This window comes from Papaver somniferum, chromosome 8 (genome assembly GCF_003573695.1).
Source record: "Papaver somniferum cultivar HN1 chromosome 8, ASM357369v1, whole genome shotgun sequence".
Classification (NCBI taxonomy): domain Eukaryota; kingdom Viridiplantae; phylum Streptophyta; class Magnoliopsida; order Ranunculales; family Papaveraceae; genus Papaver; species Papaver somniferum.
In genome coordinates, this window is record NC_039365.1 from 12646545 (window position 1) to 12663510 (window position 16966).

General features: G+C 36.2%; 2 protein-coding genes and 1 pseudogene across 2 annotated transcripts; 1 reads left to right on the plus strand and 2 right to left on the minus strand.

The window, feature by feature from the left end:
* The first annotated feature begins 390 nt into the window (after positions 1-390).
* Positions 391-1883, plus strand: LOC113305113 (annotated as a pseudogene).
* Positions 1884-2549: 666 nt separating this feature from the next.
* LOC113305114 (mavicyanin-like) lies at positions 2550-3176 on the minus strand. The gene is made up of 2 exons (XM_026554216.1): positions 3005-3176; positions 2550-2896 (listed from the first exon to the last, which is right to left on the minus strand). Exons 1-2 carry the CDS (start codon positions 3174-3176, stop codon positions 2550-2552), a joined length of 519 nt encoding a protein of 172 aa, XP_026410001.1.
* Positions 3177-6920: 3744 nt separating this feature from the next.
* Positions 6921-8397, minus strand: LOC113305115 (two-component response regulator ARR2-like). The gene is made up of 3 exons (XM_026554218.1): positions 7905-8397; positions 7730-7806; positions 6921-7310 (listed from the first exon to the last, which is right to left on the minus strand). Exons 1-3 carry the CDS (start codon positions 8395-8397, stop codon positions 6921-6923), a joined length of 960 nt encoding a protein of 319 aa, XP_026410003.1.
* Positions 8398-16966: the final 8569 nt, after the last annotated feature.

The following is a 16966-nucleotide window of genomic DNA, read 5'->3' on the forward strand; positions in this document are numbered from 1 at the left end:
CATTTTCTCGAACAGTGCTGCTGCATCACCATTATGCCCAACATTCTTTTTTTTGCATTAATCAGTAATAACAATTCAATCTCATCATATGATTAATCATGTTATCTAGCAGATTATGATCTTCTATTTTATGATTGAATCTTAAACCATGAACATACAGAAAAATTATTGGCTGGATGGAAATGGAAGAGGAGAGTAAGAGATGGTTGCAAAGAACAGGCATTTGTGTTTTATAAAATGGTCCGCACAAGGAGTCATTGTTTTGATATAGAAAGACTAAAGCTCCGGAGGTAATAGTTTCTTTCAAAGCATCGATCAGATATTAGAGATAGCCATTGTATTGATACAGTGTTGAATGCACACAACGATTTCACTGGTAAACAATATAGAATGCCTGTTAAAAGATCACTATTGTTGCCTATAACTGATGCTGCTGATGATGAACTTTTGTTATGGGAAACTGAGAGCATCTTTGAAGGAAAGAAAAGAAAAGGGGTTGTTTTTTACCTGATATTGAAGCTCAAAATTCACTCCAAAAACCCTAATTGTATTTCAAACGGCATCTGCAACCCCGATCCACTTTCCCTAGCAATTTGTTTGACAGTCATCAGCCAACATTACCCCCTTTATACTGTGATTTTAAAATCGAAAATCGACGGATTTCTTTCTATTGTGTCTCTACACTCAGCATTATTTATGGTTCCGCCAGGAATCGAGTTCATGACCTCAGGCCTCAAGGAGGGAAACCAAGTTCCTTTTCTCAGAAGACTTTTAGTCCCACATCGCAAACAAAGTAGACATGAGTTCATTATTTAAACTTGAACATTAGCCATCCTGACATCGACCCAAGCATACAGGATCTGTGGCTGTGGGATCGAGAGGTTAGCCTGCGCCTGCAACAAAGGGGGGGCTAGCCCTAGCACACCGAATGTGTGTGTTATGCTACTGTCCGGTCAACATTTTTTTTTTTTTTTTGTCTCGCCTGATTTTTATCCACTGTATCAGTCAGTACTGTCCCTATCCAATTCATGGCAACCATCTTCATTTAATCTTTCATTTTCAATCCAAGTACAAAGAGAACATATTAAAGGCAACCATGGCTCTCTCTTCTCCACCACTTGCAGGCAAAGCTGTTACTCTAAACCCACAGTCAGAATTCCCAACCCATGTTAGATCCAGCGGGAACAGCAAGATCTCCATGAGGAAGACATCCGCAAAGAAGCCTACTGCTTCTTCTGGAAGTCCATGGTACGGTCCAGACCGTGTCAAGTACCTCGGTCCCTTTTCTGGTGAGTCGCCTTCTTACCTAACTGGTGAATTTGCTGGTGACTATGGTTGGGACACTGCTGGACTATCAGCTGACCCAGAGACCTTTGCAAAGAACCGCGAACTTGAGGTGATCCATTCAAGGTGGGCGATGCTCGGCGCTTTGGGATGTGTCTTCCCAGAATTCCTTTCCAGAAATGGAGTCAAATTTGGTGAAGCAGTTTGGTTCAAAGCCGGATCTCAGATCTTCAGTGAAGACTAGACTACTTGGGCAATTCCAGCTTGGTTCATGCACAGAGCATCTGGCTATATGGGCCACTCAAGTCATTCTTATGAGCGTTGTGGAGGGCTACAGAGTTGCCGGTGGTCCACTAGGTGAGGTTGTCAATCCACTTTATCCAGGTGGAAGATTCGATCCATTAGGCCTTGCGGAGGACCCAGAGGCATTTGCAGAGCTAAAGGTAAATGGTCGCCTCGCTATGTTCTCCATGTTTGGGTTCTTCGTTCAGGCTATTGTGACTGGGAAAGGTCCGTTAGAGAACCTCGCAGACCACCTTGCCGACCCGGTGAACAACAATGCTTGGTCATACGCTACCAACTTTGCCACCGGGAAGTGAGAATAAGCTGCCAGTTAACTAAGACACTCAATCTCCCATCAAATAAGGGAAAATGGTGGTTGATTTTCTACTTTTTTTCATAAATTTCTTCTGTATATTCATTTAGTTTGTAAAATTGTTTGGGAATTCATTAAAGTTTTTGAAGTAGTCCAGTTATGGTAGTGGTATAAACCATGTCCAACCAAAATCATCACCAACATTATAAGGTTGCAGCACTAGACCCTACATTATATGAGGTTTTTGGTGATGAAGTAGCTCTAGAGATCACTCTAAGAAATCTCAAGGACGAATCATTAGCTTTCCCAATAATTCATCTTAGTAATCGTGTCCTAGTATAATTCTGCTATTTGGAATTTCTTAGATTTTGTAAATATTACTGCATAAACTTTTTGGTGCCGAGAGAGTTTGACTCAAAATTCCATTCATAAGTTTCTCATCATATATGCATCTGTATCTGTTAGATTGATTTGGTTCAGAAAAGCACATAAGATTACTAAAACTTGCAATTCAATAAAACATTAATGAACTCCATTATAATCCTAATCAGATTGAGGTTCTTACAAATCAAGCATACCATACCATGATTGCCAAATTGACAAAAACTATACAAATCCCTAGTGTAAATAGTTTTAAAGAATTTAAGCTCAACAAGACTTATAAGAAAAACTACTGCGTAGAAATAAGATAAGCTGCGGCACCAACTAAACCGACAAGAACACTGCTAGAGAGAAGATACGACGAAGAAGATTTAGAGGGTGGAGGTGGAGTTGAAGTTGGTGGTGGAGGTGGTGAAACATCTGGAACTTCGGAAGCAACTTGAATGTCAACCTTCTGGCCAAATTCACAGTGACCAGGTTCACTACAGATGAAATAGTAGTGATCATCATCCCCCAAGATTGGAATAAAGTCGTCCCCTGTCAGGTAGGTGGCTAGTGGAGATGTTACAGTACACGATTCATAGTCCGAAGATGTCACTTGTAAGACATTGTTGAGATCAGGCCTGTAGATGAAACCTAAGACGAACAATAAACATATACAACATTAAGAAAAAATGAAATAGAAAAACTAGCTAAGATTTAACAGATAATAAACGACACAAAAACTGAAAAGAAGAAACTTACGAAGGATGTCTCCGGCATAAAATGTCATGGAAGAAGCCCACTCATTGTAATCGACATCTCCCATGATTGACCATCCAGCAGTATCACCAACTCTATAAGTTGCAGCCATTGACGAAGCTGCTGCCATCATAGCTACTAGGAAGAAAACCAAAGCTTTGCTACTGAAACCCATATCTTAGCTTAGTTGATGAAATTGAGCAAGACTTGATGAGAGGAGGCAGAGGAAAACAGAGAAGCGTTGATGTGTATGTTTGTGGGAGGCTAAGCTTACAAGGGTCATCTATTTATAGGTTTTTTATGGCGTTCAAATCCCTTCGTGTTTCAATAAACCATTCTGATTTTTACATGGAAGTTGTTTCCGCAACCGTATGATATTCAGATCCCTTCGTGCTTTTAAAATTTTAAGAATCATTCTGTTTTTTCTTGTAAGGAATTTGTTTCCATAGACCATTCTGATTCATACGATAAGTGGAGAAACCAAAAGAAGTCCTTTTTAAACCCATTTACGGGCCATAATAACGGGTTAGAAACCATTCAAAGGGCCTCCGGAGTTGTTGTCAGGTAGGGCCAGGGCGTTCGCATATGGACATATAAAGTGCACCAAAATACGCATACATCTTTCCAATGACCACCAATAAATTTAGCCGAAGTGCAAGTACCCTAAATTCAACTGATTACATATTCTTGCCAAACACAAACCACGTGGATAAGTAAAATGCCTGCAAATTAAGATAACAAAAAAAATAAAAAACTGGAGTTATTGGGTTTAGACCACTTAATTGGGGCCTATAGGTTTTTCCTTCTCACATTCCAAATTATTCTAGACACCCAAACCTTATAAAAAATACTAATTTATCCTCACATTGATTTCTAAAACTCACTCATATAAATACTAATCTTTCTATTTTCAGTAAATCCAAAATCAAAAAAAATTAAACCTAAAAAATCTTTCCATTTCTATCATAAACTTTCCAAATTCTCAAAACCCTAATCAATTTTTTTTTTCATCCTCTACTCCGACGATCTTCGATCCAACCAAGAAGAAAGTAAATCTCCATCAACCCACTATGGATGTCCTCTGGTAATTCTAAACACCAATCCAGAATTGGTTTACAAGTGAATGAACATAAACCGATTCTGTGTAATTAGTTGATGTTTTGATGAACTCTCTAACATTAGTGCTAATTAATCAGTGGTAAAATAGGTAGTTTGGTAATTATTTTGATAAGGGATGGTGTGAAGTGATTTCTAGTGACCTTTTTTTATCAGCTAGCTATAGACCCCAATTAAGTGGTATAGGCCCCAATTTAGCCAGAAAAAAAAATACGTTCAGAAACTAACTACTAAAATTAGCAGCTAAAATCAACAAATAAAAACCAGAATGTATTGGAAAAGCAAATACCACATTATTCGGATTTTGAATTTAATAGGTATATTATTTATATGTCCCTACTTTTGACATCCAATAAATATATCCTTATACAACGATAAATATGTCCCTACTTTTTAATAACCTTATCTATTTAAAATTAGATTCCCTTAATACCCTCACTCATATGATATTTTTCTTTATTTCAAAATGCAACAAATTTCTTCCTATACCACTTCACCACCACCACTAGCACAACCGCAACAAACATTCTACTACCATTCCACCACCTACCAACCGCCACCACCACCATTACAACACCAGTCCTCCACCACCACTAGTTCGTCGTCTCCACCACCACCGTCACCGCCGCCGCCACCACCATTGGTTCATATATTTTTGTATCAACAACAGTAGTTGATCCAAATAAAAATAGAACCAACAGTAGAAGTTGATCCAATTTAGGGAATCAACAATGGTAGTTGATCCAAAAAAAAAGGGATCAATAGTAGAATTTGATCCAATTTAGGGGATCAACAATGGTAGTTGATCCCTAAATTGGATCAACAATGCAAGTTGATTCATGCAAATGGAGTGAACTTGGCGTGAATTGAACACGCATCATCTGACATGGAGTCAGTCATGCTACCATTGCACCAGAAGTACAACACTGGAAAAAAATTACATGATTTAAAATACAAGCATGATTATACTTATCCAAGGAAATATTGTCATCAATAGGAGTTGAAAGGGTCAACAACAAGAGTTGATCCAATAAATGGATCAACAACCGTAGTTGGTCAACAACAAGAGTTGATGCCATAAATGGATCAACGACCGTAGTTGATCCCATAAAAAATTGGGTCAACAACAACAATTGATCCCATAAAAACATATAAACAACACCAATTTATCATCACCTATAGCTTCATAAACAACAAAGCTTCATCTCCTTCATTGCAGTAACCACCAACAGAACCATCAACCACCATTTATAATCCATAGCAGCCACTGCCACTGTCTTCGATGAAGCTTCAACACCAATTCGAACCACCACCACCGCCGCCACCAGAACCACCACCATCGCTACCATTATCATTATTACTTCTCTCTTCATAATTCTATATTCCCTGTAATTCCTACATATTCATCTATTCATTTTAATCACAATCCATTAGAAGCATCAGCAGCTTCAGATTCGAACACACCCATTACTTCTCAGCAACAACAAGTTCATTATCTCCAACATATCCTATTGATTCACACACCATAACCTTCTCGAAATCAATTTTATTGTAGCAGCTCTCAGATCCCCTTTTCTTAGTCGAATCGAACCACCAAATCGTTCGCAGACGTTGCTCAAAACTTGATTTCAAAACCTAAAAAATCGGATCTCGTTTTCTTTGGATATGATTTTAAAAAACGATTATAGAAGAAGAAGAAGAAGGTTTCATATGTTGCTGATACATCTCGATTGTCGGCGGGAAGGTATGAGAATTTGCAGAGGTGGTGACGATGAAGATGCTCCTGGTGGTGGTGGAGCAATGGAGATGATGTTTCGCTGCTAAATGAAGAAGAAGAAGAAATAAGTAGGGATAGATAAAAACAATAGATATATGGCAAATTTGGAAGAAATAAAATTCTTATTGGACTCCTGATGGGCTTGGAGATAGAAAACGACATATTTATTGTGTGATAAGAATATTTGTAAAGTCCATCAAAAATAAGAACAAATATTCAATTACCACGAATTTAACTGGCTAGCTTCTCCAAAACTGAATTCATAGCGAGATCCATCATCAAAACAAGCATATAATTTCTTGCGCCATCGACCTCCATGCACCAATTATAACTGGAATATGCCGTCCTTGCAGTGGCGGATCAATAGCCAATCTTGGGCTGGCTTAAGCCACCCCCAAATTTGGATTTTTTTTAAAAAATAGGTAGTGGAACTTAGCCAATTTTAATGCAAACTAAGTTAACATTGTTAAAAGCTACCCCGAACATGCATAAATTTTTTCCAAGCCGTTCCTAGTTCCAAATCCTAGTTCCGTCCCTGCGTCCTTGTTACCGTTATTCGCTCCAGAATGATGAAAATTTAGAATAAAACGATAAATTGTAATCATAATATTCACCCAAACAACCCATTAAAATATTTCAACTACAATTCTAAAATACAAATTATTCATATAGATTGATAAAAGGTTTCAATTCCATACCACGGAAAACAACATCGTATGTTTCACCGTGGATGATATTGATGAATAAGAATTAACTATAAAGAATAGTAGCTAAATCTACAAATACAACATGGCGTAAAAGATAGAAGATCGACTCCTAATCCACGGTAATTGGTACAAGCATACAACTTTTCACTCCAGGCATAGCTAACCAGCTTGTTCTAGTTAAATGGTGTCACAATCATCAGTATAACCATCCACTAAATACTCTCTTACATTGAAGTTGAGTTCGGACATAAATTTGTCGCAACAATTGGTACAAGCATACAACTTTTCACTCCAGGCATAGCTAACCAGCTTGTTCTAGTTAAATGGTGTCACCATCATCAGTATAACCATCCACTAAATACTCTCTTACGTTGAAGTTGAGTTCGGACATAAATTTGTCGCAACAATTGGTCGTGTTGCAATGACTGATAGCAGCGATGTTTTGCGGATTAATAGATTGTTCATTCTCAATAGAAGTACTACGAGCAAGCCATGGTTGATGTGTTGGTGCCAATAACCTTTGATTGTTGTTTGTGGGAAATAACGATGATGGCGCATTAAAACCCTGAAAGCTACCGTCTCTTGACTCTGCTTGGAATGATGAAAATGAATATTGAGATGTTTCTTGAGGATTCTGAGGTTGTACATTTGATGGTGCTCTAGTACTTGGCTCTGTTCTTTTTTCCACTCGATCTTTGAACCTGTGCTTCTGCATAAATGAAAACTATAAATTTGTTAAAGATACCAAATAGAAAATGCATAAAACTGCGTTAAAATTTACAAGAACTGTATCAATCCATTTTATATGATTTATTTTTCTTAATTTATATTCCCTACGTGCGGATTTAGTTGATAAAATTGTATTTAATCTTGTCCGGATTTAGTTGATAAAATTGATTTTCCCCCCTACTTTTTCCTTATTTATTCCTACGTAATAATCAGTTCCTAGTTTAGAAACATGTGTTTGTTCCCAATAGGAATCATTAATTTTCCAAATAGTTAATTATAGCTAAGGATATTTTTGAAAAAAAAATTGTTCTCTATCTATTTCTTAATATTCGTGAAAAGTGTAACTAAATCCGGACGAAAAGGGAGTACACAGTATGGTATGATTAGTCAGAAATAAACCTGAAGGTGGCTTGCAATGTTCTTTCGAGTTAACCCTGGAACTTTCATGTATTCCTGTATCTTCTTTGGCTCAGCATCTAATTCATCAAAATCCAAGAACTACATGAAGTAAAAACGTTTCAAGAGCGTAAAGAGTTAAAATATTCCAAGAAATAGATTATAGTTATGATCTTACGCGTAACCCCCATGTATTCAACAGCTTGCAGGAAGAGATTTTGTAATTTTCCCTTCCACACAACCCCTTTGCCGTTCTTTGGAATTTGAGGAAGGCGACTCGTTTCATCATCGCTCAGCGGATCGTCAAGAGGTTCTTTCCTAGTAATTAATTCGTGTGGCTTGAGTAGTGTTTCTTGGCCATTAGCTTTAGATGATGATACACCAATGTTACTAATCTTTTGATTTTGGCGACGCAACGAATCTGGCCTATGTTCTTGATCATTAGATTTAGAAGATGATCCATCAATGCTACTAATCCTTTGTTTTTGTTGTTGCAGCGAATCTTGTCCACGAATTTCTGTTTGTTTCATGATTTTGGTTTCCATCTTTCTTGTAAAAACATGTTGCCATAACTTCTCAATGTCAGAATAAGTCAAAGGCTTGGTCAGATAAAATGCAGCACCATTTTGGATTCCTCTTGTCACCATTTCACGTTCATTATCACCGGACATCACTGTATATATATATATATATATATGACACACGCATAATAAAATCATTTTCCATTATAGATTTATACAGTATATGTTTTACAGTCATATGCATATATTATATGATAACAAAAATTGCACCATGTAATTTATGATCCTAAAAGGAGACGTTGAAATATGAATCGAATTAGAAATAAACTTTTTTAATTGAACTCACGAAACACAGGAAGAGTGACGAATTCCTGCAATATGCACTGAAGTAGCTGAAATCCACTCATTTTTGGCATATGTACATCACTTATTACAAGATCAAAATAACCTGGCTTCTTCTCTCTAAGCATTTTTAAAGCTTCAAATCCCCCTCCAACACCGGTCACTGAAAGTAAATACAAATTTAGTGTTTAATATAAGCACCGTTATAAAAATTGCATAATGGTTATGCAGCAAAAAAAAAAAAAAAGAGCTAACAAGGGAACTACCTACTAATAAGGGAACTACCTACTTGTTGAGAATTTGGGAACTATGTAAATATAGGGAGTAATGGACACTAGAATGATCTCCTATTAATTGGCTAGCATTAAACTGAAATCTTTTGAAGGATTGTGATTTTGATTACTAATCAATAGTCAAATCGCTGAGGATTCAATGTACCTTAAGATCTTTCTATACAATTTTGTTGTTCCTTATTTTACTTCTTTTTGAAATTTGAAATCCCAAAATTAAAACAATAATTGCAAAATAATCCATTTCTTTTTTTTGAAAAGTGAATTAGTCGTTTACTTTATCTTTTTTGGGTTCTATTATCCTATATACTCGTATATAGGATAAACATTTATTGACTGTCCATAATATTATGGATTTTATAACTATTTTCACCGGAAAAATAAAATTTCATATTAAACTAATTACTCTAATAAAGATCCGATTATTTATGCAAATACCCTTAGATTATGTTCTTCTTCCTCTCTCGGTCCGTAAGTTTTATTTCTCTCTCCAACTCTTTATCTTTTCGTCACTTTTCTATCGTTAATCTGATTTTTAGATTTTCCTCCACAATCTAACTAAGCTAAACGATCTTTAAGTAGAATGATAATAACAAGTTTGTAAATCCTAATTTTTTGATATTTTAAGCTTGCAATTTTGACGAAATTTCACATCCGTGAAATGCCAAACCCGAACTTAAAATCCGAATATATACCCTATTTGGGTGGAAGATTATTTTTATCAATTGAATTAAGAGTAGATGAAGATGAAATCACATTAGAGTTTTTTGAGATAGTTGAATTTTTTTCCTCAAACATAGATTAAGGTTGGTACAGTACAGTTAAATAGGGATGAAGGGCAGGCATCTTTTTTTTTTACTAAGAGCAAAGACTATGGGTAGTCCCCATTTGGAGACTAACTCGCCCATATGAACGACCACTCGTCCATATGAAGGAGTATGGCCACTTTGGGCAAATATAAAAGAAGGACTAGACGGGGGACCGTCCCCCGTTTAAAAGTTTCTTTGAAACTTTACGGGGACATTCTCCCGTAAGAAATAAAAAGAAATCTTGTCCCCCGTCTAAAAGAAAAAAAATCCAAACGGGGGACGGTCTGTTTGTGTAGGAAGTCGATATCAGGAGCAATTCATCTGGATGTTTTCATTCTTCTTCAACATTTTCATGATTTTTTCATCTTCTCCTTCACTATAATCTTCAAAAACGATGAGCAATCCGATTTAGTTGTTCTTCTTGATCTTTCAAATAACTTAACATTCTCTCATTGGTTTCACTAAAGTTAGATTCAATGGAATCACTTGGAGTACCACTTTGATATTTTGCTTGTTTTTGAGCTTGAAGAGCTTTCTTCCCGGGTCCCCTTTCTTTTTCCCCTTGAGCGTCACTCGTTTGTTTTGTATTACAATCGACTCCCGTCTCTTCCTCCTCAACACCATCGACACGTTGGACACCATCGACACCCTCGGCACCATCATCATCAACAACTTGGACCACGGGTGGTGGGGGTCCCGGGGGTACTTCATCATACTTGGTGTAATCGTAACCGGGTTCATTCTTGTATAACTCGTAGCACTCATCAAGGATGAAGGGTCTCTCATATAGCTTGTGGAAGTCACACCGACCATGTATCATCTACAATGTAAACTTATCATATGAGTATTCATTTCTACAAACATAACGAGCAATACGTACGAAACAAAAATACTTATCGTGTGCTCGGCTCCGTAACCACTTATTCGTCCTCCTCGAAATAATTTTACAAGAACGGCGACAAATAGCTTAATGTCTTTCTTTATAGCATATATTCGGTTTTCTAAACTAGTTTTGTCTCTATCATTTGGGTTACCTTTCATTTTCTCGATAAATAATGGAATAATACGATCCCAATATTTGGTTTTTCCTTGATGCACACCAACACTACCATCACCCGTTATTGCTATATTGCTTCGCAAAGAGCTACATCTTCCTGCGTAGTAAATTTAATTTGTTGTTTCCTACGAGTTTTTTGAGCTTTTTGGGTTGAAGGGGTCGGTGTTGATGAAGAAGACTTGGATAAAGAGAAGAAGAGAACTTCAAAACTAAAACAGAGTAGAATGCAATTGAGTTGGAGTTGAAGTGGAATGAAGAGAAAAGAGTTTTATGGGTTGGTTTTATAGGCTCAAATGTAGCCATTGGGGGAACAAAATTCAAATACCAAACGGGAGATAGTCTCCCATTTTTATCTTAAAAATTCATGAAACGGGGGACAGTCACCCGTAAAGAAAAAAAATATAAACGGGAGACTGTCCCCCGTAAAGAAAAAAAAACATTGTTGTTATTTTTTCTTACGGGGATAATCCCCCGTCTAGTGTGAAACTTCCAACTACTCGTTCTCCTGAACGAGTGTGTGGAAGGATTTGGGAGGAAAATGGGTTGATACATATCCATAGGAGAGCCTAATTTGCTCAAATTGGTAGTGCACTCTTTCATTTGAAAGGATGACACTACCCATAGCCCTTGCTCTAAGTTGAGATGAAGGATGCATGAGATAGAAATGGATAAGATAACTAACAAGATGCATGAAATAAAAGTGGAGAAGAAGATAACTAACAAGGGAATAACTAGATGACCGCTATCACATTGAAAAATTGACGCAAAACTAAATTTTAAAGTTACAATTTAATTCCGCCATAATAACACTCGTAAACTTGTAATGACAATTTAATTCCTCCACTAATATAATGTCTACGTAAATAGACATAAAAATTACAAAATAACACGATCGTGGATCATTGTTGAATTAGCTCTGACCTTAAAAAATACGTGCATCCAACTTGCATCTTCATTTGTATGCAAACGTTCATTAAAAAAAGAAAAAAAGGTTTTATGCAAAACATAGTAGGCAGTAGCATGACATACCAAAGCACAAAGTCAAAACACATCTACTGTATACATATGCCAAAACACGTGTGCCCCATGCAAAGATTCTTATTTTTCTCTGTGAAATCGAAGGAACCCCCTCATAGGCCTAATCTCCTCCATTCTTCTATATTTCTCCGCAACTAAATATTAGTATGTGAGTAGTTACTAAGAAAAATTAGTAGATCTGGATGTTGGTTACCAAATATTTGTATGAATATTGATTGATTAAGATCATGAAAATTAAAAATTTTGGAGATTCAGAAAATGAAAAACGATTTGCTGTTGGTGGCTGGTGGTGGCACTCGAAGTGGTGGAGGGTGGTGATTTTAAAAGATAAGTCGGATTCAACTTCAGAATTTCTGAAATAGACTTGTGATGTTGTTTAGTGTTCAAGCTATGGGTTTGTTTTTTTTTTTTTTTTTCATGAACATGAATTGATCTCGTAATATTCAGCTTCTTTCTTTTTTTCCTTCTGGAAAACAAACGGTGTAAATGTAGGTCGGATATGATCAACAGGTCGGATTAGGAAAGCCCATATCCGAAACTTCGTCTTCTTCGTCCGGTTTTCTGTAACTCTCCAATTTTCTTCTCTGCTACTGCAATTGATAGAATTTGCTCTTTTTTTTTAATACGTCGCTACCAAGCGTTGTTTATGTAAGAAATTGAACAAAAATTTCATTTTTATTAGCTCAATTTGAGCTGTGATATGCTCGATTTGATGAACTGAAAAAAGTTGAGGAAAGTCGATTCATGGTGCTGGTGGTGTCAAAGTCGATTTGTGGTGCTGGTGGTGTCGTTGGTGTGGATCTGTCAGTGATGTGCTCCTGATGGAGGTTTTGACGTTAGAGGTGGTGTTACTGTAAAGGTAGAGATGGTGGCGGTGGTAGAGATTGCGGCGACACTACTGTGGTTGTGGGTGTTGGTGTTGTCGACATAGGTGTGGTGCCAATGATCTAAACAGATGGTTCTAAACCCTGATTTTGATAATATATGGTAACCATCCATTCATAGAAGAGGAAGAAGAGGAAAGAAATGAAAAGAAAAATCTAAAACTTTTGGAGGTGCCGGGATTCGACCCTAGGACGTCTAACTCGATTCTATTCTAAAACAATTACTCCAACATCCTTTTTGGTTACACCTGGGGCTGAACATGGTTTCGGTTTTTCGCTGGAACTGGACCAAACCAGATCAATTAGAAAGAAACCAAACCGAACCATTTACTGTAGAAAGTGGGAAATCGATAGTGTTGGTTTTGGTTTCGTTTGACCTCTAAAACCGAACCAAAAATCATTGGAAAACCGATTAATTTTTAAACTTAGTTTCTGACGTCGATTTATAAGTATTAGATTCTACCCATTGATTTAAAGGATAAATAGAAACCCTAAATCTAATATTTCATTATGATACTCTCCCTCTTTCTCTTTCTCCTTCTCTCAGTCGCCTCCCTTCTCCACCCCCAACTACAGCTGCTGCTACTCGACTTTTTTCTTCCCGTCTTCCTTCTTTTTTATTTGTCAATAACTAAATTAAGATATATTATATATCTTCTTTTGATCTCTAGAATTAGAGTAAGCTTTAACTATTCTTGATATATTTTTTTTTGTCTGTAAATTTGTGTAAACCAATACTATCGGCAACTACGATTTTTTTATCTGTAAATTTGTGTTTTTTTTTTGGTTTGACATAATTATTGGTTAACCAAAAACCACTGGGACAAACCGAAACCAACTGGAACCATTTGGAAACCGAACTAATGGTTAATGTATTGGTTTGGTTTAAATTTTTAGAAACCAATAGTACTGGTTTCGATTTTGGTTTGGCTAGAAACCGAACCAAAACCGACCATGAACAGCCCTAGTTACACCAAAATCAATCTTTTTTATCCAATTGAAAAAAAAAATCCATTTGGAAAAAAATGTCACAAAGTCACCATATACAGGGCCCTCCTCGCTTCACTCGGTCGGCCCAATTAAGATTCCATTGTATAATGGAGACGACGAAGGATACCGTGAGATAAACTTAGGTCGTGTTTAGTATCCTGAATATCCCATCCTAGGTTGGGTTATCCAGTAAAAAAACTATTAAAATGTGTTTGTCTCACTGCAATTCCAATTCTGGATAAGGATTACTAAAACTTCCTTGATTTTAGGAAGCTAAAAAAGTGAGGTTAAGGTATTCTTCCAAATACCTGGGATACATGTATCCTCACCTGGGTTAGACAGTTATTTTCCTTTGAAATAAGTATTTGGCTAAGAAATAATTATTTATATTAACCTATTTATGTAGTCAAACAAACACAAATTAATCTACCCCAAGATGTGATAGAATTTTAGACAAACATCATTAAAACTATCATTAAGAAGGTTATCATAAATTAAATTAAGATAAACTTTTCCAGGGTATGTTATCCCATTTCCGAACTCCCAAACAGATCCTTAGGAAATAAGAGCGAAATTAGGGGAGAAGATGTCGAGGTTGTGAACCTAAGGGTACGGTTGGAACACAAATCTCAGTTATAGAGAAAGCTAAGTCATTATTCCTTTTAATAACCACTTTCCAATCCCTAGGTAAGTTTGTATAAGCGTATGCAAGTTAACATGACCCACCATTCTTTAAGGAAAAAAGAGCTGGTCATTAAAAACAAAACTAGTGACAAAACCCCTAGGTGAACAAACTAGTGATAAGAAAAAACCGGTCATATTATTTTTAACAAATAAAAACCGTTTCAAACAAAACTGGGACAAAAACCCCAATTCAAATAAAATTTTTGAAATTTAGTTTTTATTTGATTTCTAAATTCCAAAACTGACCTTCCGTATATAAAAACATTTTTCAAAGGAAAGTTTGGCGAAAGAAAACAGTAAAAACAATATTTGTTCTCTCTGAATCCAAACAAATCAGATACTAGTCTAATTACGATTCTTCTTTCCTAGTTTTCTTCGTTTTTTTCAGTTCCATATCTCGTTTAAATTCAAAGATTCGTCATCGTCTTCTCTCAATTTCAATTCAAAGATTGAGAGAGCAATTTTAGGTTTGATTGAAGAACCGGAAGAGAAACTACAAGTTTTGAGATATGTTTATTCGAGATACGTAGAAGAATCAAATTCGGTTGTTTATTCGAAAAGAGAAGATAAACATAGTTGTTTTATTCGAGATCTGGTTGCAATTCAGTTTAGATGAAATCATATTTCCGCTTTTCAAGTTGAAATTGAATCTCGAATTGAAGAATCCAGCTGAACAATCAATCAACTTCGTGTTGATCATCTTCGTATTCAAGGAATCAATCAACTTTTCAGGTATTCAATTCTCTTTTTTGTGTTGATTTTTGATTTTGTTTGTGTGAATTTGCTAGTCACTCTTGTCGAATAAACTGAATTGATGTTAGCATATGATTTTTTATGTTTGTGTTGATGTTCTTATGAAGGATTCCATCTCTTTGGAACTGTTTTTCAAAAAAAAAAATTGTTGTTGATATTCACATCTGGTGAAACTGTTTTTGGTTTCATCATTTTGTTCTGTAGATTATGGATTTTGTTCTCGCACTTGTATGTCACAAAGAAGATTGTTTAACTCTTCGTATTGGCCTCCAAGAGTCTTTTGCTAATTTGAAGACTAGTATATGCTCAAGTTGGTGTGAATTCTCTCCTCCTTCTATGGAAATTTTTGATTTTGTTTGTGTGAATTTGCTAGTCACTCTTGTCGAATAAACTGAATTGATGTTAGCATATGATTTTTTATGTTTGTGTTGATGTTCTTATGAAGGATTCCATCTCTTTGGAACTGTTTTTCAAAAAAGAAAAATTGTTGTTGATATTCACATCTGGTGAAACTGTTTTTGGTTTCATCATTTTGTTCTGTAGATTATGGATTCTGTTCTCGCACTTGTATGTCACAAAGAAGATTGTTTAACTCTTCGTATTGGCCTCCAAGAGTCTTTTGCTAATTTGAAGACTAGTATATGCTCAAGTTGGTGTGAATTCTCTCCTCCTTCTATGGAAATTTTTCACATGGTTGATGATCAGCAAAAGGTCATTCATTCTGATTTTGATCTTCAATGTTTGGCTCTATTTAGTATGTATAATAAAGAAGGGATTATGGAGTTACTCGTAAGTCACAAAGCTGAGAGTTCTGGTTCAATAAGTTCAGGAATTATAGCTTTTGATGACCAGCCACAAAGTTCTGGAATTATACCTTTTGAGAAGCCACGGATTGATTATGATGTTCCAGATAAAATTAAGGAACCGTTGAAGTCTGCTCACTGGTTACATCTTTTTCAAGGAGTTGAACAGTTGTTTCCGGGAGGTGTTGAACAAGTTCGTTGTGATTTACAGAAGTATCACGCAGCAGCTGGTTATGAATACATGGTATATAGGAATGAGAAGTTGAGGATTGGTGCACGTTGTGCTAATAAGAACAAAGAGGAGAAATGTGACTGGCATTTATATGCTGTGTTGATGGTGTTGTAGGAAGTCCTTTTATTATCAAGGAACTAAATAATCATCATACTTGTGTTGGTGGATTTGTTAACATGCCACGGATATCGAAGAAACTAGTTAGTAGCTTGATTATTGATGAAATTAAACAGGATCCTAATAAGAAAACTAAGCATATTATGGAATCTTTTACGAGAGACTTCGGCTTTGACATTAGTTTATTATGCATACGCAGGTAAGAAGCATGCACTGAATACTTCATGGGGAGAGAACGAGAAATCTTTTATGTTCTTGAACTGGTATAAAAACAAGTTGATTGAAACCAATCCTGGTTCTCACGTGGTTTTGGAAGTTGAAGAAGGGACCATAATTTCAGAGGATGTTTATCTGTTTTGAAGCTTGTAGTCGTGGATTCAATTTCTGTCGTCCTGTATTATTCGTTGATGCGGCTCACTTGAAAAGCAAGTACCTTGGTCATATGATGGCAGCAACAGGTCTAACCGGAAATGATGGTAAGGTTTTTATCATTTTTTATGTTGGTTTCATCATTTTTTTATGTTGGTTTCATCTTTTTATGTTTGGTTTTCATCGCATCTTATGCTTGTGTTATGCTTTCTGTTCATGTTACAGAAATCTTCCCTCTTGCTTATGGTGTGGTTTCATCGGAGAATGAAGCGAACTGGAAATGGTTTTTGGATAATTTGAAGAAAGTCCTTTCTCCTTTGCGACCAAAGCTTACTTTTGTGAGTGATCGAG